This window comes from Trachypithecus francoisi, unplaced genomic scaffold (genome assembly GCF_009764315.1).
Source record: "Trachypithecus francoisi isolate TF-2019V2 unplaced genomic scaffold, Tfra_2.0 Lachesis_group10, whole genome shotgun sequence".
NCBI lineage: Eukaryota > Metazoa > Chordata > Mammalia > Primates > Cercopithecidae > Trachypithecus > Trachypithecus francoisi.
This window is the reverse complement of record NW_022681455.1, coordinates 27537803-27565255: the sequence shown is the minus strand read 5'-3', so window position 1 is coordinate 27565255 and position 27453 is coordinate 27537803. Positions and strand designations below refer to the sequence as shown.

Here is a 27453-nt window from a genome sequence, read left to right as displayed (position 1 = left end):
AAAAACTCTTGGAGCAATGCCTGCACTCAGTAAGCACCAGGGAAACATCCCAGTACCGAAGCCCTCCCTCGCCCAGCTAGAGGGGAAGCAGGGTGCAACCCTGCTCTTTCTCATCTCCCAGGGATACACCCGGGGAAAACCACTGGCTGTCACTGCCGCAGAGGAACTAGGCTGGCCCGCCCGTGAGACGAGCGTTGGGGGCCCTCTCGACCCCTAGCCACGCAGCGTCCCAACCGTGGAGGTACCTCCTGACCCGACCTGCAGCCAAACCACCCGCGACCCTTTCGCCCGTTTCCTTCGAAGAAACCGTGTTTCCACTTTCCAGAACCTCCAAGAACACCCACCTTGGGCCCGGGGCCCTGTAAGCCCCACTCACCGGCCGCCTCCGGCCGAGTACCCCGACACACCCCGGGCGGATCCCGCACTTGGAGCGGAACCTGAGTGCGCGGGGCTTGGGGAAGTCGGAAGGATTAAAGAGAAACCCACGCGTCGAATCGCTGCTCCAGCGCCCATCAGGTTTCCTAGGATCACAGGCAGTCTCCCACTTAGGCTGCTGCTGATCATGCTCTGCTCGGTATGCGGGGCCAGGCATTGTCTGAGCAGTCGCTTGGACCTAAGTCTCCTGACGCCGACGACCAGTTGCAAAACAGAGACCACACTGAGAATCGGCAACGTATCAGCGGCGGTCGCAGCTCTGTGCCTGCGCCCGAGAGCCAGGGATAGCAGGGCTGTGCTGGGATTCACTTTCCTGAAGGTTTTTGCAAAGCCCCTCCCCTGGTATGTGAGAGGCTGAGAGGTTGGTGCTAGAGGCAAGAGGAGGGGGGTCTGCGAGAGATACCGAAGACCACCTTAATACACTACAAAGTATAGCCTACACCGGTGGTTCATAGAGTTTTAAATAGCGTGCACAAATAAATCAAGCGAGCTTGTTAAAATACAGCTTCACAAGATTTACACTCCGAGATTGACTCATTGGCCTGGAACACTGCATTTTCAACGGGCATCCCAGATAATTCTGATGCAGGTGGTCTCTCCAAAATGGCTCCGTTGCACAATCTAGATGCTTAAAAACTGTTAAATGCAAGACACGTCTTTAATTTCACCAAAAGAAAAAGATAATAAAATCAGGACACTACCATAATCTAGTAGATTTTTTAAAATTCCAGATAATTTTAATATAAGGTAATGAAGTTGCACAATGTGCCCTGGGAGTTCAGAGTAGGGGAAACTTATGGAACGAGGGACATTGGAGTGGTTTAACTAATGGAAGATTTAATGGAAAACATAGCGGAGGGCAACCTTACAAATAGTTGAGGAACTAGAAGAGTGGAACGCGTGTGCGAAACTGCAGATCTGATATATGACAGCTGTGCACAAGTACCATAGAAACATCAAGTAGGTATAAAGCATGAGCCTTGAAGTACAAAGGAGCAGGATCCAAATTTTAAGCAGGAAGAAGCAGGATCCAAATTATAAAGCTGGAAAGAATTAGGCCGGGCGCGGTGGCTCAAGCCTGTAATCCCAGCACTTTGGGAGGCCGAGGCGGGCGGATCACGAGGTCAGGAGATCGAGACCATCCTGGCTAACATGGTGAAACCCCGTCTCTACTAAAAATACAAAAAAACTAGCCGGGCGAGGTGGCGGGCGCCTGTAGTCCCAGCTACTCGGGAGGCTGAGGCAGGAGAATGGCGTGAACCCGGGAAGCGGAGCTTGCAGTGAGCTGAGATCCGGCCACTGCACTCCAGCCTGGGCGACAGAGCGAGACTCCGCCTCAAAAAAAAAAAAAAAAAAAAAAAAAAGAATTAGATAAAATCTAATTTTATCATTTCCTATTTTTAAAAATTAAAAATACTTTCAAACTGTGGTAAACTACGCATAACATTAAAGTTACCATTTTAAAGTCATACAATAAAGTTTTTAGTGTATTCACAACAGCACCATCACTATCTAATTCTAGAACATTTTCATCATCCCTAAAAATGCCCATTGAGCAGTCTCTATTCCCTGCTCCCCACAGTCCCTGGTAACCTTTATTTTATATTATGTTTCTATGAATTTGCCTGTTCTAGATATGCCGTATAAGTAAAATAATACAATATTTGTCCATTTATTTCTGGATTATTTTAATTAGCATAATATTTTCAAGGTTCATTCATATTGCAGCATGTATCCTTCATGCCTTTTAATGGCTAAATAATATTCCATTGTGTATATGTGTGTGTTTATACATAAACAGTGTATAAATATAAATACATAATATTTTGTTTATCCATTCATCTCTTGTTGAACACTTGGGTGGTTCCCGCCTTTTGGCCATTGTGAATAATGCTGCTATGAACATTGGTGTACAAGTATCTGAGTCACTGTTTTCAATTCTTTGGGTATACACCTAGGCATTGAATTGCTAAATCATATGGTAATTCTGTGATCAGCTTTTTTGAGGAACCATCAAACTGTTTTCCATAACGACTGCATCGTTTTACATTCCCATCGGCAGTGCAGGAGGGTTCTAGTTTCTCCACATCTTTGCCAACACTTGTTAACTTCCGTTTTGTTGTAGTTGTTGTATTATAGCCACCCTAATGGGTATGAAGCTTTATCTCATTGTGGCTTTGATTTGCATTTCCCTCATGGCTAGTGATGTTGAGCATCTTGTCATGTGCTTATTTGTATGTCTCTTTTGGAGAAATGTCTGTTCAAATCCTTTGCCTATTTTGAAGTAGGTTTTGTTGTGTTGCATAAGTTTTTATATATTCCAGATATTAATTCTTCTTCAGATATATGATTTGCAAATATTTTCTCCCATTCTGTGAAGTTTTTCTCTCTTTTGATAGTGTCCTTTGATGCATAAAACTTTTTGATTTTGATCAAGCTCGATTTATTTTTATCACCTGTGCCATACTTGAAAATTACTTTCTCTAGTAAAGATTTTTATGTTTTCTGCTAAGAGATTTATAATCTCTTATAAATTTTTTACTTCTTAAATTTAAGTCCTTGATCCATTTTGGGTTAATTTTTGTAGATGGTGTAAATACTACAACTTTATTGTTTTGCATTTGGATATCCAGTTTTTCCAGCACCATTTGTTGGAAACACTGTCCATTTCCCATTGAATGGTCTTGGCACTTGTTGAAAATCCATCAACCATATATGCGAGGTTTATTTCTGGGCTCTCTTTTCTGTTTTATGGGTCTATATACCTATTCTCCAGCACCACACTCTTTAGGTTACTGTAGGCTTGTGTAAAGTTTTGAAATTATGAAGTGTGTGTCTTTAAACTTTTTTCTTCAAGGTTTTCATTGGTTATTCAGGGTAATTTGATTTTCCATATGAATTTTAGGATGGGATTTTCTATTTCTGCAAACAAAGGTTGAAATTTTTATAAGGAATACATTGAATCTGTATATCAAATAGTTTTTTTTTTTTCTTTTTTTTTGAGACAGAGTCTCGCTCTGTTGCCCGGGCTGGAGTGCAGTGGCCGGATCTCAGCTCACTGCAAGCTCCGCCTCCCGGGTTTACACAATTCTCCTGCCTCAGCCTCCCGAGTAGCTGGGACTACAGGCACCCACCATCTCGCCCGGCTAGATTTTTGTATTTTTTAGTAGAGACGGGGTTTCACCGTGTTAGCCAGGATGGTCTCGATCTCCTGACCTCGTGATCCGCCCGTCTCGGCCTCCCAAAGTGCTGGGATTACAGGCTTGAGCCACCGCGCCCGGCCATCAAATAGTATTATCATCTTATCAATCGTTAGCCTTCCAACCCATGAACATGGGATGTCTTTCCAATTATTTAGGTCTTCTTTACTTTCTTTAAGTAATGTCTTGCAGTATTCAGTGTACAGATCTTTCACTTCCTTGGTTAAATTTATTCCTAGGTATTTTTATGCTATTTCTAATATGTATATATTCATTGCCATAAATTCCCCCTAAGCACTGCTTTCACAGCATTCCATAAATTTTGCTAAGTTGTGTTTTCATTTTCATGTAGTTCAAAGTATCTTTTAATTGCTCTTGGCATTTTTTCTTTGACCCATGTATTATTTGGAAGTGTATTGCTTAATCTCCAAGTATTTGGGAGATTTTCCAATGAGCTTTCTGTTATTGATTTCTAGTTAAATCTATTGTCATCTGAGATAAGTCACTGTATAATTTCTATTCTTTTAAATTTATTAAGGTATGTTTTACAGCCCAGAACATGGTCTATATTGATTAATTTTCCATGTGAGTTTGAGAAGAAAGAGTATGCTGCTGTTGTTGGATGAAGTCTAAGATGGCCATTATATCCAGTTGATTGATGATGTTGTTGATTTCAACTATATCCTTACTGATTTTCTGCTTCCCGGATCTGCACATTTCTGATAAAGAATATTTGAGATTTCTGTGACAGTAGATTCATCTCTTCCTTCTTGAAGTTCTATCAGTTTTTGCCTCATGTATATTGAAAGTCTGTTTTTAGGTGCATACACATTAAGGATCATATCTTCTTAGAGAATTAACCCCTTTCTCATTACATAATTCCCCTTTTTATTCCTCATAGCTCTCCTTGCTTTGAAGTCTGCTCTGTCTGAAGTTAATATAGCTACTTCTGCTCTCTTTTGATTAGTGTTAGTATGGTATAACTTTATTGATTTACTTTTAATCTATATGTGTCTTTATCTTTAAAGTGAGTTTCCTATAGACAACATATATTATTTCTTCACAATCTCTGCCTTAAAATGGGGCATTTAGACCACTGATGTTGAAAGTATTATTGATATAGTTGGATTAATATCTACTATGCTTGTTAACTGTTTTCTATTTGTTGCCTTTGTTCTTATTTTTGTCTACCGCTTTTTTCTGACTTTTTTGTTTTAATTGAACCCTTTATATGATTTTATTTTTCTTCTTTATTAGCATATTAGGTATACTTCTTTTTTCTAAGTGGTTAATCTAGAGTTTGCAATATATATTTACAACTAATCTGAGTCCACTCTCAAATAACACTATAAAGCTTCATGGGTAGTATGGCAAGTACCTTATAATAAAAAAAAATTCTTTTTTTTTTTTTTTTTGAAATGGAGTCTTACTCTTGTTGCCCAACCTGGAGTGCAGTGACATGATCTTGGCTCTCTGCAACTTCCACTTCCCATGTTCAAGCTTCTCCTGCCTCGGCCCCCTAAGTAGCTGGGATTACAGGTACCCGCCACCACGCCCGGCTGTTGTGGGAAGTCAGGGACCCCAAATGGAGGGACCGGCTGAAGCCATGGCAGAAGAATATAAATTGTGAAAGTTTCATGGACATTTATTAGTTCCCCAAATTAATACTTTTATAATTTCTTACGCCCGTCTTTACTGCAATCCCTGAACATAAATTGTAAAGATTTCATGGACACTTATCACTTCTCCAATCAATGCCCTTGTGATTTCCTATGCCTGTCTTTAATCTCTTAATCCTGTTATCTTCATAAGCTGAGGAAGATGTATGTCGCCTCAGCATGCTGTGATGATTGTGTTAACTGCACAAATTGTTTGTAGAGCATGTGTGTTTGAACAATATGAAATCTGGGCACCTTGAAAAAAGGACAAGATGACAGCAATGTTCAGGGAACAAGGGAGATAACTTTAAACTCTGACTGCCAGTGAGCCCGGTGGAACAGAGCCATATTTCTCTTCTTTCAAAAGCAAATAGGAGAAATATCACTGAATTCTTTTTCTCAGCAAGGAACATCCCTGAGAAAGAGAATGCGTCCCTGAGGGGAGGCCTCTAAAATGGCCACTTTGGGAACAGCTGTCTTTTACCATCATAGACAAAGGGACCAAATAAGCCCCGGTCTCCCTTAGCACTCCCAGACTTATGAGGACGAGGAAATTCCCGCCTAATAAATTTTGGTCATACAGGTTGTCTGCTCTCAAACCCTGTCTCCTGATAAGATGTTATCAATGACAATGCGTGCCTGAAACTTCATTAGCAATTTTAATTTTGCCCCATCCTGTAGTCCTGTGATCTCACCCTGCCTCCATTTGCTTTGTGATATTTTATTACCTTGTGAAGCATGTGATCTCTGTGACCCACACCCTATTCGTATACTCCCTCCCCTTTTGAAAATTGCTAATAAAAACTTGCTGGTTTTACGGCTCAGGGAGCATCATGGAACCTGCAGAAATGTAATATCTCCCCCGGACACCCAGCTTTATAATTTTTCTCTTTTGTACTCTTTCCCTTTATTTCTCAGACGAGCCAACACTTAGGGAAAATAGAAAAGGACCCGCTTTGAATATTGGAGGTGGGGTTCTCCCGATACCCAGCTAAATTTTGTACTTTTAGTAGAGATGGGGTTTCGCCATGTTGGCCAGGCTGGTCTTGAACTCCTGACCTCAGGTGATCTGCCTGCCTTGGCCTCCCAAAGTGCTGGGATTACAGGCGTGAGCCACAGCACCTGGCCAATAACAAAATAATTCTAATTTCTTCTTTCTGTTCCTTGGTTCATTGCTGTCATTTTGCACATACAGAAGTATACATAAGAGTGTGTGTATATGTAATTGAATATACATAATATATCATTGAATAAATACATTGTTGTTATTATTTTGAACAAACTTTTAGGTCAATTAAAAATTGGCTGTACTACATCAACTAAGAATAAGAAAAATGTTTTTATTTTACCTTTATTCATTATCTTTTTTTTTTTTTTTGAGATAGAGTCTCACTCTGTCGCCCAGGCTTGAGTGCAGTGGTGTGATCTTGGCTTACTGCACCCTTCGCTTCCCAGGTTCAAGCAACTCTTGTGCCTCAGCCTCCTGAGTAACTAGGGTAACAGGCATGCACCAACAAACCAGGCTAATTTTTGTGTTTTTAGTAGAGACAGGGTTTCACCATGTTGGCCAGGCTGGTCTTGAACTGCTAGCCTCAAGTAATCTGCCCACCTCTGCCTCCCAAAGTGCTGGGATTACAGGCTTGAGCCACCACACCTGGCCCATGTTATATACATATATATATATTTCCAAGTTTCTAGCTTCTGTTATTGTCCTTCTCCCTAAAGAAGTTATATTAACATTTCATGCAAGACAGGTCTACTGGCAACAAATTCCTTCAACTTTTGTTTCTCTGAGAAAGTCTTTATTTTTCCTCAACTTTCGAAGGATAATATTTTCAGAGTACAGAATAGGTGGTTTTTAATCTGTAAACACTTAAATATTTCACTCCACTCTCTTCTTCCTTGCATGGTTTCTGAGAAGTCAAATGTAAATCTTATCCTTACTCCTCTATATATAAGCTGTTTTTTCCCCTCTATGGCTTCTTCCAGGATTTTTCTTTAATTTTGATTTTCTGTAGCTTAAAAATATTATCCCTAGGTGTTCTGGACTAAATGTTTGTGTTTCCCCAAAATTTATAAGTTGAAACCCTACCCCTCAATGTGGTATTATTAAGAGATGGGGCCTTTAGGAAGTAACATAGATTAGATGAGGCCATGTGGGTGGGGCCCTCATTCATAGGATTAGTGCCCTTATAAGAGTCATGAGAGAGCTTATTTCCTTTCTCTGCTCTCCACTGTGTGAAGATACAAGAGCTTGGCAGTCTGCAACCCAGAAGAGGGCCCTCACCCAAATCCAATTATGTTGTCGCCCTGATCTCAGATTTTCAGAACCCAGAGGTGTAAGAAATAAATTTCTTTTGTTGATAACAAATTATCATCACCTTGTCTATGATAATTTGTTATAGTGACTCAAACTGACCAAGCCACTAGGTGTAGTTTTTTTAGGCATTTATTTTGCTCAGTGTTCTCTAAGCCACTTTGATCTGTGGTTTGATATCTGACATTAATTTGGGAGAATTCTCAGTCATTATTGTTTCAAATATTTTTTTCTCTTTCTTTATTCCTTCCTTCCCCACCCCCTGTCTTTGTGTCTCTCTCTCTCGGTGTCTTTCTTCTTTTTTTGGTATTCCTATCATACATATGTTATACCTTTTTGTAGTTGTCCTGGTCCTTAAATATTCTGTTTTTTTCAGAATTTGTTCTCTTTGCTTTTCAATTTTGTGTTTGATTTTTTTTTTTTGAGACAGGGTCTGACTCTGTTGCCCAGGCTGGAGTACAGTGGCACAGTATCAACTCACTGCAACTTCTGCTTCCTGTGTTCAAGCCATTCTCCAGTCTCAGCCTCCTGAGTAGCTGGGACTACAGGCATGCGCCACCACTCCCAGCTAATGTTTGTATTTTTGGTAGAGATGGGGTTTTACTATGTTGGCCAGGCCAATCTTAACCTCCTGACCCCAAGTGATCTGCCCACCTTGGCCTCCCAAAGTGCTGGGATTACAAGTGTGAGCCACTGTGTTCAGCCTGCTTTTCAATTTTGATGCTTTCTATTAGGATAAACATCAAGATCAGAGATTCTTTTTTTTTGCTATGTCTGGTCTACCAGTAAGGCCATCAAAATCATTTTCATTTCTGTTACAGTGCTTTTGATCTCTAGCATTTCTTTCTGGTTCTTAGAATTTATATCTCTATGCTTTCATTACCTATCTATTCTTGTATGGTATCTACTTTACCCATCAGAGACTTTAGCATCTTAATCTTCTTAATCATGGTTGTTTCAAATTTCTGGTATGAGAATTCTAACATCCTTACCATATGTGAGTCTGGTTCTGATGCTTGCTCTTCCTCTTCAAACTGTCTGTGTGTATTTGTTTTTGTTTTGTTTTATGTTTTACCTTTTTCGCACGCCTTGTATTTTCTTGATATCTGCAAATGCTGTGCTGAGTAAAAGAACTGCTGCAAATAGGCCATTTAGTTTTGGTTTGTTTTTTTTTTTTTGAGACAGAATTTCCCTCTTGTTGCCCAGGCTGGAGTGCCATGGCGCAGTCTCAGCTCACTGTAACCTCTGCCTCCCGAGTTCAAATGATTCTCCTGTCTCAGCCTCCTATAATGATAAATCAGTTTCCTGAGTAGCTGGGATTACTGGCGCCCATCACTATGCCTGGCTAATTTTTGGTATTTTTAGTAGAGATGGGGTTTCACCATGTTGGCCAGGCTGCTCTTGAACTCCTGATGTCAGGTGATCTGCTTGCCTCAGCCTCCCAAAGTGCTGGGATTATAGGCATGGGCCACCGCCCCCGGCCTTTTTTTTTTTTTTTGAGATGGAGTCTTGCTCTGTCACCCAGGATGTAGTGGCCCAATCTCGGCTCACTGCAACCTCCGCCTTCTGGATTCAAGCAATTCTACCTCAGCCTCCTGAATAGCTGGGATTACAGGTGCACACCACCGTAGCCCAGCTAATTTTTGTATTTTTAGTAGAGACAAGGTTTCACCATGTTGGCCAGGCTGGTCTCACTGACCTCAGGTGATCCGCCTGTCTTGGCCTCCTAAAGTGATGGGACTACAGGTGTGAGCCACCACACCCAGCCTAAAACATTTTTTGAGACAGAGTTTTGCTCTGTCACCTAGGCTGGAGTGCAGTGTCATGGTCATGACTCACTGCACCCTTCACCTCCTGGGTCAAGCAATCGTCTCACATCAGCCTCCTAAGTAGCTAGGACTACAGTCACATACCACCATGCCTGACTAGTTTTTCTGCATAGACAAGATCTTAACTATGTTGCCCAGACTGGTCTTGAACTCCTGGGCTCAAGCAACCATCCCTAGGCCTTTAGAAATGTGGTATCAAGGTATAGGGGAAAGGGAAGCATTCTATAGTTCTTTGAGTAGGTCTCAGTCTTTTGGTCAGTCTATATCTCTGGATTGGAAACCTCACACCTTTCTCAGTTTCCCCTACCTCCCTTTGATGGGACAGGATGACTAGAGTGGGCTAGAGTTGGGTATTTCCCTTCTTTCATGTGGGAGGCTAGAGATGACTGGAGTTGGGTATTTCTGTTTCCCAAAGTCTATTAGGCCCTGATAAAAGCCCAGCAGGTTAGGCTCTGGTTAAATAGTTTTGTTTTTTTTTTTTTTTTTTTTTTTTTAGGGCTGACTTTGTTAAGAAGTACAGAATGCTGTGGCATATTTCAAAATGGTTCCTTTTCTCATTCTCTCTACTAGAAGCACGAGAGGAATTTTCTCTGATATTCACTGTGAGAACTTTGCTGAATTCCTGGAGGTAAAACTCACAAAAGTATGGGGGGGTTCCCTGATGACTGGGTTCTCCTGGAGTTTTTAATGCTAGTTATTCACATTAAGTGAGATTATGTCAGTTTAAGAGATTGGGCTTTAGATTGAAAGGTAAGATAAGGAGAAATCAGTTTCCTTGAGATACCTCCAACATAGGAGGAAGAGAAATGACCTAAATATGATGGAACTGGAAAACTTGATTTATTCTGCTTTCCCATCACAACAAATACTTTGCTCTTCCCTTTAAATTTATTTCTATTTAGTTTTAGGTGACTATTAATCAGTATAAGTTCAACTCTAACAAAGTATACTCCAAATTGTATGGCACTGCAATTTGTAATACCACCAAACTAACAGACATAGCAACAATATACTGAAATTATTTGTCTCTACTTCTTTAGGTCGGTATACAGTGACAATAAATGGAAAATACAAATAAAATTTCAATTAACTTCAATTCATCGGTTGTTGGGTTAATGACCTTATAGTTTTAGCACAGCTGTAACAACTGGCATGTGAAGCAGTTTGAGTATGTAAAGCTCAGTAATGCTGGTTTTCATTTGCAAAATCAGTTGTTAGTTACAAATACCAACAGCAAGGATTCAAATAAAGTACAACATAAATTTTCATTGTGGAATCTATGATTCATATATATATAGAGAGGAATATACACTTTTTTTTTTTTTTAGAGACAGAGTCATGCTCTGTCACCCAGGCTAGAGTACAGTGGCACAGTTATAGTTCACTACAGCTTCAAACTCATAGGCTAAAGAGATCCTTCCAAATAGCTGGGACCATAGGCACATGCCACCATGTACAGCTTCAAATATATTTTTAATAAAAATGTTCTTATTTGATATACTTAATGGGAAATCACTAAAATGTTATATACAGGAATACTGACTACAAAGGGGTGCCAGGGAATTTTATGGGAAGAAAGAAATGTTCTATATGATGACTAGGGGTGGTTTTTACTCAGGCACATATATTCGTTAAAACCCACCTGTATACTTTAAAGTTCTACATCAATTAAAATATTTGGAAACAAGTTATGTAAATAAACCATTCAATAAATTTATATAATTTCTTATTCAGATCATGCAATTTTTTTTTAAACACGTACACATTCTTGTGAAGTTTGTAAATCTATAGGATCCAGATCTAAATTCAGCAGCATTTATTTTTCTCTCTATATGTAAATACACACACAAATATACATATACACGTTATACACACATATATGTGTATATATATTTTTCTATCTCTTGCTGCATCATTGAAGGTTGTGAACTTAAAACAGGAACAACTGAATTTCTTCTTGGACTAAGATTAAACACTGTGAACCCAAAAAATCTGAGACAGGTCTCAGTTAATTTAGAAAGATTTTTTTCCAAGGTTGAAGACGTGCCAGTGACACAGTCTCAGGAAGTCCTGACGACATGTGCCCAAGGTGGTCAGGGCACAGCTTGGTTTTATACATTTTAGGGAGACATGAGACATCAATGAATATATGTAAGAAGTACATTGGCTCCATCTGGAAAGGCAAGACAATTTGAAGCGAAGTCAGGAAGACTTGAAGCTGGGAGGAAGCTTCCAGGTCACAGATAAGTGTTACATAAATAGTAACATTTTTTGAGTTTCTAATTAGACTTTCCAAAGGAGGCAAATTAGATATGCATCTATCTCAGTGAGCAGAGGGGTGACTTTGAATGGAAGGCAGGGTTGCCCTAAGCAGTTTCCAGCTTGAGTTTTCCTTAGTGATATTGGGGGCCTGAGATATTTTCCTTTCACAGCACTAAATGGCTAATGAGACTGACAACACCAAGTTGCATCAAATTTGCCTTGTGGTGGGAGTTCTGGTTAATTGTCTCCTCTGTTGTTTCTACAGACGCTACAGGAGCTTTCTGCTTTCTGCTAGTCTTTCATTAATCTTGCCTAATTTATTTGACAATGATTTTCTAATTTTTAATTTTCCAGATTGAATTGTTCATATTTTTCCAATCCTGCTTTATTTGAATCCTCATGGCAGTTTTTCATTTTGGAGCACTGAGGTTCTAGATACTTAATTCTCTGTTCCATCTGACTCAGTTGTTCACAATTCCTTTAGATCCTCCTTGTGTCACTTGCCAGGTTGTGTTCTCAGAACCATTACATTACATTATTAACTCATTTAATCTTCATAACAATGGGTGGAAGGAGCCACTTAGGAATAATATCAAGGGACAGCAGGAGGCACCTAAATACCTAGTTTTACAAACTTCACAAGAATGTGTCCTTCCTTTCTCCCTCCCTCCTTCCCTCCCTCCCTCCCTCCCTTCCTCCCTCCCTTCCTCCCTTCCTCCTTTCTTCCCTTCCTCCCTTCCTCCCTTCCTCCCTTCCTCCCTTCCTTCCTTCCTTCCCAGAGTCTTGCTCTGCCACCCAGGCTGGAGTGCAGTGGCACCATCTCGGCTCACTGCAACCTTCACCTCCCGGGTTTGAGCGATTCTCCTGCCTCAGCCTCAAGCCCTCGCCATTACACCTTATCAATGGATGGAAACTGATTTAGTTTCTATTTTAAGTATGAAGAGACTGGATCCCAGAGATGTTGTCATTTGTAATACAGAGATGTATACAAGATCAGGCAGAGGAGCTAGAGAGCACATACACACATATGCCCCAATCCAAAAAATACCACAGTGAGATAGTACAGGGAAAAGACTGAACTGGGAATAGAAAGGGATTCTAATCCTAGTTTTGCCATTTGCTAGTTGTGAAACTTTAATAACATCTTGGGCCTGTTTCTACAGCAATTAAGAATATGTGCTCCTGTAGTTAAATCAAGTGAATGACCTTGGGTGAGTTACTTAACCTCTCTGTGACTATTTACTCATCTGTAATGTGTTAATAATAATTCATTCATTTCAAATAGCAAAATTCTTGACAATCTCATGATTTCAGCAAACAAGATTATCTTTTTTTAGTGAGAGTAGCAAGACAAAGGTGGGCATGCCATTGGTAAGGAAACAATAAACATTTAAAAAGAGTGATTATTGAGGCAGGAAAATAGGGCCTGGAGGCAGGGAACATACAGCTGGTTCACACTTCAGGTATAACAGGAAATATCCTCTCCATATGGCTTACACCATAAATGACTTTGTAACTTTACTTCATCCTCTCCATTTACATAGGGCTTACCGAAGTAACCAATTGAATCCTCCAGGGGATATTTAAACTCCCAAAACTTCTGTACCGGTGTCTTTGAGTTCCTATGCTTGGTACCCTGTGGAGTGTACTTTCACTTTCAATAAATCCCTTTGTCTCTTCCTTGCTTTGTTTGCGCGATTTGTTCAATTCTTTGTTCAAGATGCGGAGAACCTGGACTCCCTCCACCTTTAACAATTATGACACTTTACAGCTGCTACAGTATCATTTTGGTAGAAATATTGCTTAACGTTAACTTTGCAGCAGCCTGTCAGTGTCATTGAGTCTGGTTAATAGCAGGGCTGATTTTTGCCTTCTCAAATGCGATAAAACATGTAAAGTACTTAGAAGAGAGCCTGACATACAGTGTGTGCTTAATTAGCTATTTTTATTGTAAAATAAAGGTGTCTGATTTTTCTGGGGCCCTGTGATTTTTAATTAGTGGTTTAATGTTTGTGTGTTATAAAAAGAGATAATGACAACCTGTTTTTGTCCTTTGCTTACTAGAGAGCTGCCAATGATGTAATGCAGAGGAACTTTACTGCATACAAATTATTCAAGTTATACCCTAGTCACAGTGGAAGTGTCACATAGATCAGATTCTCCAGCAGCCACGCCTACACCTCCCAATTAGGATCTCAGGCCTGTGCTAGCCACGCCCCAAACCCTAAATCTCTTCAGCCGCAGACAGCACTGGGAAATGTATTCTGCGTGCAAGAGCCACCCGGCCCACAAACAGGCAAGCGTACTTCAATTCAGACAGGTAAACACTTTGTCAGCGCGCTCCTCCGCGTGCTGAGTGTCAGTTGCACCGCTTACCTGATAGGTGGGTCGGCACTCGCCTGTGGAGGAGCCTGAAACTTCCAGGGATGCCTTGCTCTTTCAGAAGAAAGCAGCCAAAAGGAGCGGGTGGGGAGCACTGGAGAGGTGGGAGTGGAGGCTCACTTTTATACCTGCGCTTGTCGCTTATTCCAAAAGGCGTAGTGGGAGCCCGGGACGCGCTCTCCAGGCCACTGGGCGCGCAGTGTATCCTGCGGGAACCCGAGCCAGCTCTGGGCCGTGTGGGGTTGAGGGTCGTGGAAGGTTTCTAGGCGCAGGAGCGGCGGCGACTGTGGCTACTAACACTAAGAAGGGTCCCCGGGAGTTTTGCGAGGAATTACTCAGAGGGTGACGACGGCCAGCGGGCGCTGGTTATAAAATTCCGGGCTCAGCCCAGCCTCCAGAGGTCAGAAATAGGTGGTTGCCTGAGACGGAGGGACGAGGCCAACTCCCGGAGAGCCACAAACTGGAGAAGCCGCTCCCGCTGACTGGGACCAGGGACTCTCCCAGAAGAGGCCGAGGGTCACTAAGGAAATATAACCAGTGCTAGTGCAAGGAACGGAATCTGCGTGATGTCACAGTGGCCGGAGCAGGTAAGGTGGAGGCTACGACTTTGCCTGAAGAGAAGTAAGAAATAGCTCAAGAGCGAGTGTGTTCTGGGAACTGATTTGAGGAAAGAGAGCTTTCCCTTTCCTCACGTGAAGGCCGAGGAAAACACACACACACACACACACACACACACACACACACGAGTTTTCGTGTGAGAAATTGGGAAGAAAGCGAAATTTCACGCTTGTGTAGTAGGGGATGTATGAAGACGACCAAAACCCCTCTCTGGGTCACTTCAAATGTACGCACCCCTTTCCCCACGCCAGCCTTTTATCTATGAAAGTACAATGGAAACAGCCTGGTTTGGTTAATTAATTTTAAAATTATCATACAATAAAATTGACATGGGGGAGGCATACTGTTCTAGAACATGTTTAGATTCGGGTAACTACCACCAGAGGATACAGAGCTGTTTCATTCACTCCAGAAAACTTCCTTGTGCTACCCCTTTATATTTACACCCTTTCCCCACCCTTAGCCCCCGCAGCCACTGATTGTTCTCCATCTCTATAGTTTTGTGTTTTCCAGAGTGCCATATAAGTGGAATAAAACGGTGTGTAACATTTTCACACTGGCTTCTGTCCCTCGGTATGAAGCCTTTAAGGTGGCCACATTATTGTCACTTTCTTATTTTTTGCTGAATATTGTTATTGCTAAATAATATTGTATATAGATGTATCAGTTTTTTAAAAAAAAATCTCACCTTTTGAAGGACATTTGTATCATTTCCAGATTTTAATAACTATGAATGATGCTGCTGTAAATGTTCACCTACAGGTTTTTGTGTGAACATACATTTTTCTTGAGCCTGGATTTTGAATCCAAACAGGTCTGAATTTGAATTCTGGCTTTGAAACTTATTGGCTCTGTGGTAACCTTGGACAAGTTATTTAACCTTTTGGGGGGTTTTAATTTTCATAGTTAAATTGTTGTGAGGTTAAATGACCCAATATATCTCAATAGTTTGCAACTCTTTCAGACCAAGCAGGCTCTTTGTATAACAAATATTTTGTAATGTCCCCATTTCTATCCAGAAATAAAAATTCATTAACTTGACAATAAGCCTAACCTACATATTTTAAAGCTATATGATGCCCTAACTCTAACAATAAAGGAGAAATGAAAGAGAACACACTGCAACTCAGGCTGATAAAATGATCGAATCTCAGTAAAATTCAGAACAAAGTACCTTGATTTAGACCATAGTTGTCCTTATAGAAGATCATCATATATTAGCACTGGAAAAAAAAAAAAAAAGAAGAAGAAATGAAAAAGACTCTGTGGTTGTACGTGAAAAAAGAGTTAGGTTCTAGGCTCCGATAATTATCAATAGAATTTTTACCCATCTGAATGTCCTGCAAAACTTTAAAAAATCGTTTGGGATTGTCCTGTGCTGAAGGACATCTGGGATCCCTGACTCCTACAAATTAAATGCCAGTAGTTATTTCCTCCACTCAATGTAAGGACCAGCTCCTGTCTGTTGAGTTCCTCTGGTTTATGTGAAACATTCAATATAATAACTAGAACTAGCTTATGGCCCGGCGCGATGGCTCATGCCTGTAATTCCAGCACTTTGGGAGGCCAAGGCGGGCGGATCACGATTTCAGGAGATCGAGACCGTCCTGGCTAACATGGTGAAACCCTGTCTCTACTAAAAATACATACAAAAAAAGTTAGCCAGAGGTGGTGGTGGGGCACCTGTAGTCCCAGCTACTGGGGAGGCTGAGGCAGGAGAATGGCGTGAACCCGGGAGGCGGAGCTTGCAGTGAGCGGAAGATGGCGCCATTGCACTCCATCCTGAGTGCGATGGAGACTCCGTCTCAAAACATAAATAAATAAAAATAAAAACGTAAATAAATAAAAACAGCGCGAGACTCCGTCTCAAAAAATAAATAAATAAAAATAAATAATAAAATAACTAGCTCATGGCAGATGCAAGCAATAACATTCTGAACCTCCAAGAGGACATTCTCCATTGCTTGGGTCTTTCAGGAGCTGATTTTAACAATTTCATTTTCTTATAAACTCGTGCTTCTTAACTCGCAACAGAGTCACCTGGAGGATTTGTTAAACACATCGCTAAACTCACCACCAGAGTTTCTGATTCAGTAGGTCTGGGGTTGGGCCTACTAATTTGCGTTTCTGGCAAGTTCCCCGGTGATGCTGTTGCTGCTGATCTACGGACCATAGTTTGAGAAGCAGTGTCCTAAACCTCTTCTTTCAAATGTTTAAATTCAGAGGGTCTTTTTCAAATCTTACATCTTGCTTATTCCCTACAAAGTTCTATAAAACAAGAGGAATAGATACTCTTATCCCTATTGTTTTGTTACCAACAGAGTGAAGGAAGTTAGTGACTTGCTTAATGCTGTACAGCGTTTTACTAACTCAGATATTAGAATCCAGGGTTCTTCAATACCAGTGGAGTGTTTATTCCATTAACCAACACTGCCTCTGATAATAAGGGCAGTATGCCTTATGTTGAGAGGATTTGCCAAGCAATTTCTCCTATATACTTGAAAAACCAAGGGTGACATCATTATTTTATAACACTTAATGATAAACTCCTCATTTTTACGCTCTATTAGCTTACATTGGCCTCCTTGTTCTTAGATCATGACAAGGATATTCCAACCTCAAGATTTTGTTTGCAGACTTTGCACTTGCTGTTTTCTCAGTCTGCTCACAGATATCTTTATGGCTTACTCTTTTTTCACAAGTCCAATAAAAATGTTTCCTTCTCAGAAAAGTTTTCCCTGGCCATGTCATCTAAAATAAAGGCCTTGTTTATCCTTTTATTCTACTTTTTTGGGAATATGTTAATCACTACTTGAGTTTATATATGCCTGTATAGTTTGGTTTAGTTTTGCTTTTTTTTTTTTTTGCTGCCCCTCTCATCGGAGATTATTCTGTCTTATACTTGTTGCATCCCCAGTGCCTATAAGAGTCCTTATTACAGAGCTGAATGAATGTGAGAATTCAATATGTTAAAAATCTAAATTGTGAATTTGACACAAATTTTAGCCTATTCATTTCACCAAACATATCAAGACTTACCATATATATGCCAGGCACAGTTTTGTTATTAGGAATATAAATATGGGAAAATCTTGATTCATGTGTAGTGGTAGGGATGGCAAAGATACTCCAAAAGATAATTTCAAAACAGGTAGTAAATGCTATGATAGCGTCTAGGTAACTGCTCTTGTTATCTGGAACCTACTTAAACCATGGATGGTGTCTTAGACTGCTTCTACTGCTGTAAAGGAATACCTAAGTTGGTTAATTTAGAAAGAAAAGAGGCTTATTTGGGTCATAGTTCTGTAGATTATATAAAAAGAATGGCTCCAGCATCTACTTCTGGTGACAGCTTCAAGTTGCTTCCATTCATGGTGGAGGGTGAAAGAGAGCTGGCATGTGCAGAGATTACATGGCAAGAGAAGAAGAAAGAGAGAGTGGGGAGAAGGACCAGCCTCTTTTTAACAACTGGCTCTAGCCTGGCACAGTGACTCACGCCTGTAATGCCAGCACTTTGGGAGGCCAAGGTGGACAGATGATGAGATCAAGAGATTGAGACTCTCCTGGCCAACATAGTGAAACCCGTCTCTACTAAAAATACAAAAATTAGCGGGGAGTGGTGGTGGGCACCTGTAGTCCCAGCTACTCGAGAGGCTGAGGCAGGAGAATCACTTGATCCCAGGAGGCGGAGGTTGTGGTGAGCCAAGATTGTGCTATTGCACTCTAACCTGACGACAGAGCGAGACTCCATCTCAAAAAAAAAAAAAAACAAAAACAAAAAAAATCAGTTCTTGCAGGAATGAATAGAGTGAGAACCCATTCCTTGTTATGGGGATAGCACCAAGCTGTTCATGAGGGATTCCCTCGCTGCCATGATCCAAACCTTCCCATTAGGCCCCACCTCCAACACTGGGAATTGAATTTCAACAAGAAGTTTGGGAAGACAAACATTCGAACTATTAAGAATGCAATGCCTGTGGCCTTTCTGTAGTCATGAGGTGGCAAGGAATGTCTGGTTGCCTTTACTTCCTGGAGCTGAAGATTCAGTTGGTATGACTTCAAAAACATACACATATGTGGATATCTAGACCAGTGCTGTGCAGTGGAACTTTTGTGGATATTTTTGATGTATACATTGCTCAGTACAGTAGCCACTAACCACATTAGCTATTGAGCACTGAAATGTGACTATTGCAATTGAATAATTAAGTCTTTTATTTAATTTTAAACAGCTGCATGTGGGGAATGGCTACCATATTGGAGAGTGTAGTTCTAGAATATAAAGTGGTAGCTGTAGACACAAGCTGACTTCTTCATAGCTCCTCTCTCTTCCCTCAGAGCCACTGTCTCAAGACTCTGCCCTTCTTCAAGAGAAGAGCCCAGAAGAAGAGAGAATGACTGCTAGGCCCTTGATGGCTGGATCCAGGGTGAGTTATATTTTCATTTCCTGAAGTATCTTACATTTTCTACTTTCATTCTGGTGGTTTGGGGCCCAAAAAACTTCAATTCAGTGACTTGAATTCCAGATATTTTATTTTCTAGGAAGCAAGGCCTGTTCTCTTTGATCATGAATTTTAAAAGATTGGTTGTCTATTGCCACCTGCCTTCCCATAATGTTTTTGTTTTTGTTTGTTTGTTTCTGGTAACTAGCATAGCATTTAGTAACTAGCATTTGGTAACTAGCATAGCAGGTAGGTTCTCAATTAGGCATTGTCTGTGGTATTCAGTTCTTCAGCAGCCTTTTCTAACCAAGGAGTTAAGGAAGAATTCAAGGAAACACAAACAGATCATTTTAAGTAGTAAAGAGAAAACATCCCATAGGAATTCAGAGAAGGAGAGTGTGATTTGGAGGATTTTATGAAGGGGTGGGATTTTGGTGTGCACTGAAATATAGTTGCAATTTGGTCAAAGGAGAACTGAGGGATTTTAAGGGGAGAAAATATAAGACAAGGCTTAGAGGTAGAAGAGACTGTGTTTTCTATGGGGCAATGGGTAGTAGCCTTATGTTAAAAATGTTAAGGGTGAAATTTGCTGTGCTAAATAGGACTAAGAGTTTGACTTTGTCATAGAGTTGATTGTGAATTATTAGAAACTTTTGAAAAAAAAATGCCATGACACAGCTTGTTTCGGCAAGGAACAGTAATGTTTTAGTTTAGATTTAGGGGATGAAAGAGAAAGGAATTGAAAGTAACTCCAGTTAAGAGAATCTAGAATATCTAAGAGGAATAAAGTACTTTGGAAGAGCCACCAGTGTGCTGTGGAGAAGACATGGGTGGGAAACTTATTGGGGTGAGTTAGCATTGTAAATAGATTATGTTAAGGCATATAAGGCAAGTTGAAAATGTCATGGGATCCTTGGGATATTGCTTTGCCAGCCAGAAACCTCTGTGGCCGGCAGCTCCTTCTGCCTGAGTGAATATTGGTCTTACCACTGGGCTTGTTCCACCTACTCAGCCTGGCAGGCTGTGCTCAGCTCACACTACTGTCTCAGATCCCACACCTGCCAAGGGTGAGCCACACAACCAGGGGTATGTGGGCAAGTGAGCACGGGGTCTGGCCAGTGAGCACAACCAAACACGCTGGCTGCTGCGGTGGGGCAGGCAGCTCCGTGCAAGGCTGCAGCTGGAACAGATGTACCGCACGCAGTGGAAGTACCTCCACTGTGGGCACCCATGTCTGGACAAGGGGAACGCAATGACTTCTGGAAGCTTGGAGATGCCAGGAGCCACAGAGCCTCAAAGAGGGTGTCATAGCGCTGGCTCAGGGAGCCTCTAGGTTTAGGCTCACTTAAGGGCTGCAGCTCTTCTTCTCATTGCCCACAACGTGGCAAGCAGGGAGGCATGTTTCAACTCTGTTTGTGTTACAGCTTTTTCAGTCCTTCCATTTGGCAGGTCCCAAGTTTTTGGCCCATGCTTGGTCCGTATTCAGGAAGAATGAGGTATCTGGACAACTGGAGGGTGAAGAAGTGGGAGAGGAGCTTCATTGAGTGACAGAACAGCTCTCAGGAGACCCAAAGTGGGTGGCTTCTTTCCGCAGACAGGTTGTCTCGATGAGTATCCAGCTGTCAGCAGAGAGGAGACCTGCAGTGGGTAGCTCCTTTCCGCAGGCAGGTCCTCCCAATGTCTGTTTGAATCTGACTGAGTCTGAGGTTTATATGAGCTCAGAAAGGAGGAAGTGCATGCCAGTTGGTCCATGGGTGATCACAGGTGGCTGGAAAAAGCACCAAAAGTTCTCACTCCCTGCCAGGCTGTGGACTGCACCCAGAACTGACAGCCCAGCCCCCATGCTTTAGGCCATCCCTGACTTGAAAGTGGGGCTTCACTGGGGACCCACCCCTTTCCACTCAGGAGCCTGTCTGCCTCCTGTCACCATCAATCATGTCCTCCATGGTGCCCAGGTTGTTCATGCTGGGCCTGAAGGCCCACACTGAGCCACCCTCAACCCGGCTTCAGCCTCCTTCCCATGCTTTTCAGTGCTCAAAGTCCAGAGGGGGGCAAGGTGGCAGGGGCTGGCATGTCAGCGCTGCTCTGAGCATGTGCACACCTGGTCAGGTTGTGACTGCGCTCAGGCTCAGCCTCAACTTTGCTGTAAAATCAGAGTGGATGCCAGGACCAGGGAGATGCCAAGCAGCAGGAGCAGGCACTTTGGAGCTTATCGGGGACAGGGCTTCCAGGACCCATAAGAGCACAGGGTGCCCAGGTCCGCAGCCACAGCTGGGCAGCTGCAGCTGTTCCTGGGAGGGTAGAGCTCCCGCCCCGCCAACTTTCATATTGAATTATAATCCCCAGTGTTGGAGGAGAGGCCTGATGGGAGGTGCTGGATCATGGGGGCAGGCATCCCCCTTGCTGTTCTTTTGATAGTAAGTGGGTTCTCACGAGATCTGGTTGTTTAAAAGTGTGTGGCACCTTCCCTCTCTCTCTCTTTTCTTCCTTCTCCAGCCATGTAAGGCGTGCCTGCTTCCCCTTCACCTTCCATCATGATTGTAAGTTTCCTGAGGCCTCCCCAGGTGTGCTTCCTGTGCAGCCTGTGGAATGGTGAGTCAATTAAACTTATTTTCTTTATAAATTACCTGGTCTCGGGTAGTTCTTTATAGCAACGCAGCAACAGACTAATACATAATATACAATGTATTTATGTAGCGAGTCTATTGTTTGTCTTTCTTACTATGGAGTATGCTCTATGTAGGCAGAGTTTTTCTTTTCTTTTTGTTTTGTTTTGTTTTTTAGTCTCTTTCACGTTAAATCACCTGTGCCTAGAGTATTTAGCATATAGTACTCATTAAACTTGTGTTGAATAAGTGTTGAATGACTTAAAACAATTAAAAGTTTTTGATCTCCAACCTCGCAATGCCCCCTCGATAATCTTGGCAATCCCTAACACTTCTGTGGAAAACTTAGTTTGCTATATTAATTTTAATCTTCATCTGGCTGAATTTTAAGGTTTTCTCTTAAAAATCTTGAATTTTCTTACAGACTTTTAAACTATGTTTTTAGTAGTTGCTCTAGGGATTACAATATATATCGTTACTTCTTCACAATCTTCCTACATTTAATGTGTCACTTCACAAAAAATGTGGAAGCCTTACAACGATATGTGTTCAATTATGACGCCTCGTTCTTTTTGTTCTGCTTGTTGTTCTTTGTATTACATCTACATATCTTATAAGTTGTTCAAGAAAATGTTATTTTTTTTCTTTAAATAGTTATATATATTATAAAGAAATAAAGACAAAAGCAGCCAGGTGTGGTGGCTCACATCTGTAATCCCAGGACTTTGGGAGACCAAGGCAGGTGGATGGCTTGAATTCAGGAATTCAAGACCAGCCTAGCCAACATGATGAAACCCTGTCTCTACTAAAACTTAAAAAAAAAGAAAACCTAGGCCTGGTGGTGCATGCCTGTGTTCCCAGCTACTTGGGTGGTTGAGGTGGGAGGATCACTTGAACCCAGGGTCAGAGGTTGCAGTGAGCCGACTGTGCCACTGCACTCCAGCCAGGATGACAGAGAAAACCCTGTCTCAAAAGAGAAAAAGAGAAAAAAAAGAGATAAAAGCAAACTTTTAAAAACAAATTTTAATTTGCCCAATTATTTCTAAATGCTCTGTATTTCTTTTTGGGAATCAGAATTTCTATCTGGTATGATTTCCCTTCATCCAGAACTTTCTTAATTATTTCTGCATTAATCAAACAAAATCCACAGTGGCACTCCATCCATTTAGCCACTCTAGCCAGAGTCCAGAAATTCACCTTTATAATCCCTTCCCCTTCATCTGCATTTTCAGTTTGCCATCAAACCTTGTCAAATTTATTTCCTAAATATATTTCAAATCTATCACTTCTTTCTGTCTTTACTCACTTTATTTTTAATCTGTGTCTTCATCTTTTCTTGCCTAGATTCCTGGAGCATCCACACAAATATTTTTCCATGTCCATTTTGGCCATTCTACTTCTACTTATTCCACCTACTGCCGGAAGTGTCTTTTGCAGCTCTCAAATTTGAATTTGTCACCTTTTTGCTTACGACTCTTAAATGGCTTCCTAATGCTGTCAGGATAAAGATGCCATACTTTTTGCATGGCCTGTGAGCCTCATGTGACTGGCCTCTAATTTTCAGTCTCAGTTCTTCCCCCGTTCTTCATGTATGCCTTCTTTGCTCTATTCACAGTGGCCTTCTTTCAATCTCTCTTCCTCCCCATTCCCCCTGTCATGATGGTGCCTTCACACTTGCTATTGCCTCTGCTTGGTGTGGTTTTCTTTAAAGATTTGATATGTTGATATTGTGAATCAGCCTAGCATAAACTCAATTAATATTGGCTATAAACCAAAAACTTCATCAAAGTTCTTTCCCTTTTTTCTAAGACGTGAAATGATAACTCTGAAGACAACAATGTGCAGACAGGAGAAAATAGATAAACAATGTACAGCACTGCTATTAAGTGCTAAAATTAGAAGTTAAAATAGTAAGTTGCAGGAAATCAGGGAAACTGGAGAGTAAGGAATGTTATGGAACTAGTGTCATTTGAGTGGCACTCCAAAGTAGTGTCAAGAATTAGATGGGCAAAAGAAGGAAGAAAGGGCTTTTTGCACAGGAGAAGCAATAATAAAGTATTGTTTGTTGTTATTATTTTTGTTTTTGCTTTTCTTTTTTTTTTATAGACCAGAGTGATAATAAATAAATTAGAGTTAAAACGAGAAATGAGTGTTGGATGTTAGGAGTGCCGCTAATAAAATCATTAATTTTTATGTGTAATATAAGCCAGAATCTAGGGGACACATTGAAAACAGGTGGTTTAGTAAAAATCTACATATTGAATGGAGAGACTCTCACCTCAATTTTTCCTTCTACTTGATTTCTACATCCTACACTGTTTCAGGTAGAAGGTTAAAGTGATCCATTCTGGGGAAATTAACCAACCTAAGATAAAAGAACTGTAGGTGCCACTATTTGGGCATCCTCTAATAAATCAGCCAGGTCCCTTCCCAGTCATCCTGCAATGGAACCCATTATAAATCATGACCTTACAAACAATTTTCAGTCATCATATTAGTAGATTAACTCTCTCTGAAGTATGAATCCAGACTGAAGGACCACTTTTTAATAATGCTGATGTATAAAAAGAAGAGATATCCTTTTTTCCCTATGCTTTATGTTACTTGCCTCTTTATCCATGACTGAAAGTGAAAAATAATGTAGATTTGTCATTAGAAAGTCCTAATAATTATTTTTTTCATTTCAAAAGAGTAAATTTCCCCATTTTCATTCTTTCCTTTGTCCTTAAACCTAGAGTTTATGCTCTTTTTATACTAAGTGTAAAGCAATAACATTAGCATTTACTTGACGAAGAATAATTAACTAAAAATATTACTTTGTACAAGTACTAAAAAATCTAATATAAAAGCTTATTGAAAATATAAAGCTGTTAGTATTTTTTAAGATAATAGTTTCAATGCTAAGTAAGTAGTTTTCTCATAGGATAATTTCTGAAAGACCATTTCTCTCTGATAACAGTTTTCATTTCTTAATCCCCGATCATTGTTTCTCTTTTCTAATATTCACCATTTAGTTTTTTCCCTAATCATTCTTCTCACCTGACAGAATGTTTGCTTCATTCCCTGTATCAGACATTTTCACACCACTAGTATTTCCTTCTCACTCCTCCCTCGATTACTATCTTATAATCCCAGTATTTATAGTCCCAGTATTTTATGTTCTCAGTATCTGCAATTTCATTATTCCATTCCTAATATAGCAGCTTCTTTTCTCCCAACATTTGGCACATAGTAGAGTCATATTTTTATGTCTTTTAGATGGGAAGCTTGTACCTGGGGCCAAGACATCAAGAGTAGAGCAGCAGAACATTTCAAAAGAAGATTAATCTCAAGGATTAGAGATGGAAGAACTTGCGAAGAGAAAGTCTATACTAGAAGAAATCTGGAAATCTAGAGGCCAGTTTAAGAATCAGCAGCTAAACAAGGGGAATAATCTAGGGCAAGAGATAGCTACCTGCACAAAAATTCCTACCAGAGAAAGAGATGTAGAATCTAATGAATTTGTGAGAATTTTTACTATAAGATCAATACTTGTTACAGAGCAGAGAGATCCTATAGAAGAGAATTGTCATAAATATGGTACATGTTGAAAGACGCACAAACAAAACTCAGATTTAATTATACAAAGAAAGTATGATGGAAAAAAAACCCTTGTAAATATAGTGAATATGGGAGAACCTTCAGAGGCCGTGTCTTGTTCAGCATCAAAGAACTCATTGTGGAGATAGACCCTATAAATCTACTGAATGTGGAAAGGGATTTAATCAGAGTTCCCACTTGAGAACTCTTCAGAAAACTCATATAGGAGAAGAGCCCTACAAATGCAGTAAGTGTGGGAAGGCCTTCAGTTATTGCTAAGTTCTTAATTCAACATCAGAGAATTCACAGTGGAGAGAGACCTTATGAGTGTACTGAATGTGGCAAGACATTCAGTCATAGTACATACCTTACTCAGCATCAAAGAATTCACACTGGTGAGAAGCCCTGTAAATGTCTTGAATGTGGAAAGGCTTTTAATCAGAACACACATCTTACTCTACATCAGAGAATCCATACTGGAGAGAAACCTTATGAATGCAATTAATGTGGTAGGTCCTTTAGTCAGAGTGCTCAGCATCAAAAGAATGCATACAGGAGAAAAACCCTATGAATGTAATGAATGTGAGAAAGCCTTCCATGATCACTCAGCTCTTATTCAACATCATATTGTCCATACTGCAGAGAAACCCTATGAATGTCATGACTGTGGGAAAGCTTTCAGTTACTGTTCGGACCTCATTCAACATCAGAGAATGCACACTGGAGAGAAACCATGCAAATGCAATGAATGTGGGAATGCCTTTAGTGATTGTTCAGCCCTTATTCAGCATCATAGAACTCACACTGGAGAAAAGCCCTATGAGTGTAATGAATGCGAGAAAGCCTTTGGTAACTATTCAGCTGTTATTCGACATCAAAGAACACATACAGGAGAAAAGCCTTATGAATGTAAGCAATGTGGAAAAGCCTTTAGCAGAAGCACATACCTTACTCAACATTGGACAAGTCATACAGGAGAGAAACCATATAAATGCAATGAATGTGAGAAAACTTTCAGCCAGAGTTCATTCCTTACACAGCATACGAGGGTTCATATTGGAGAAAAACCCTACAAATGTAATGAATGTGGAAAAGCTTTTACTGACCACTCAGGACATATTCAGAGAACTCACACTGGAGAGAAGCCCTGTGAATGTAATGACTGTGAGAAACCTTTCAGTTTCTGTTCACCCCTAATTCAACATAAGAGAAATCATACCAGAAAGAAGCCCTGTAAATCCACTGACTGTGGAAAAGCCTTCAGTGATTGGTTAGCACTTGTTCAACATCAGATAAATCACACTGGCGAAAATACCTATAAATGTACTGAATGTGGAAAAGCATTCAGTCAGAGTACACACCTCAAAAATCACCAGAAAACTCATACTAGTGAAAAATCCTATAAATGTAATGAATGTAGAAAGGCCTTCAGTTACTGCTCTGGTCTTATTCAACATCAGGTCATTCATATTGTAGAAAAACCTTATGAATGCAGTAAATGTGGCAAAGCCTTTAGGCAGAGGACAGACCTTAAAAAACATCAGAAAATGCATACTGAAGAGAAATCCTATGAATGTAATGAATGTGGGAAAGCCTTTAGCCAGAGCACATATCTTATAAAACACCAAAAAATTCATAATGAAGAGAAATCAAATATACATACTGAGTGTGGGGAAACCATTAGACAAAACTCTTCTTTTTTACAACAATAAAAACCTCTTGCTGGAGAGAAATTCTCTGAATGCCTTAAGAATGTGGTTAATATGGAGACCCTTCCCAGGGAAACAGAAGGAGGATCATGAAAACTGTTGACTGCTTAGAATGATCACACGGTTTAGTGGAGAGAGCATGTTTCTGGGTTTTAGAAGTCATGGATCTCAATCTCAGCTCTATTACTAACTAGATCTTTTACTTTGGGGTAAGTCACTTCATATCTTTAGGCCTTAATTTCCTCATCTGAAAAATTGGAAGTCCTGATTTGTTGAGCTTTAAGATCCTCAGTTATTATATTTACTAGGAATTCAAGTTTCTATAGATGTGGTTCAGAATTGTGACTTATTTAATGTACATCAGGTATGATTCACAAGTGAGCTTGTAGTAGCTATTAAGGAGTCAATAAAGATAT

General features: G+C 40.5%; 2 protein-coding genes across 3 annotated transcripts in view; one reads left to right on the top strand and one right to left on the bottom strand.

The window, feature by feature from the left end:
• The window catches only part of ZNF391 (zinc finger protein 391), a 27831-nt gene extending 13167 nt beyond the window's left edge, over window positions 1–14664 (bottom strand). The window contains exon 1 of one of the 2 annotated variants that reach the window (XM_033216461.1): window positions 14078–14664. The gene's annotated coding sequence lies outside the window, so the exon portion shown is untranslated. Of the gene's footprint in view, window positions 1–344; window positions 765–14077 lie in introns of those variants that run through there. The other variant, XM_033216460.1, reaches the window with a different exon arrangement.
• On the top strand, window positions 13770–27453 carry LOC117086844 (zinc finger protein 883-like). Its single transcript, XM_033216459.1, is given in 6 exon segments — window positions 13770–14021; window positions 19040–19128; window positions 21640–21735; window positions 25008–25867; window positions 25869–25994; window positions 25997–27453. Coding segments are annotated over 3 exon segments (1386 nt in total). The 5' UTR covers window positions 13770–14021; window positions 19040–19128; window positions 21640–21735; window positions 25008–25651; the 3' UTR covers window positions 27041–27453.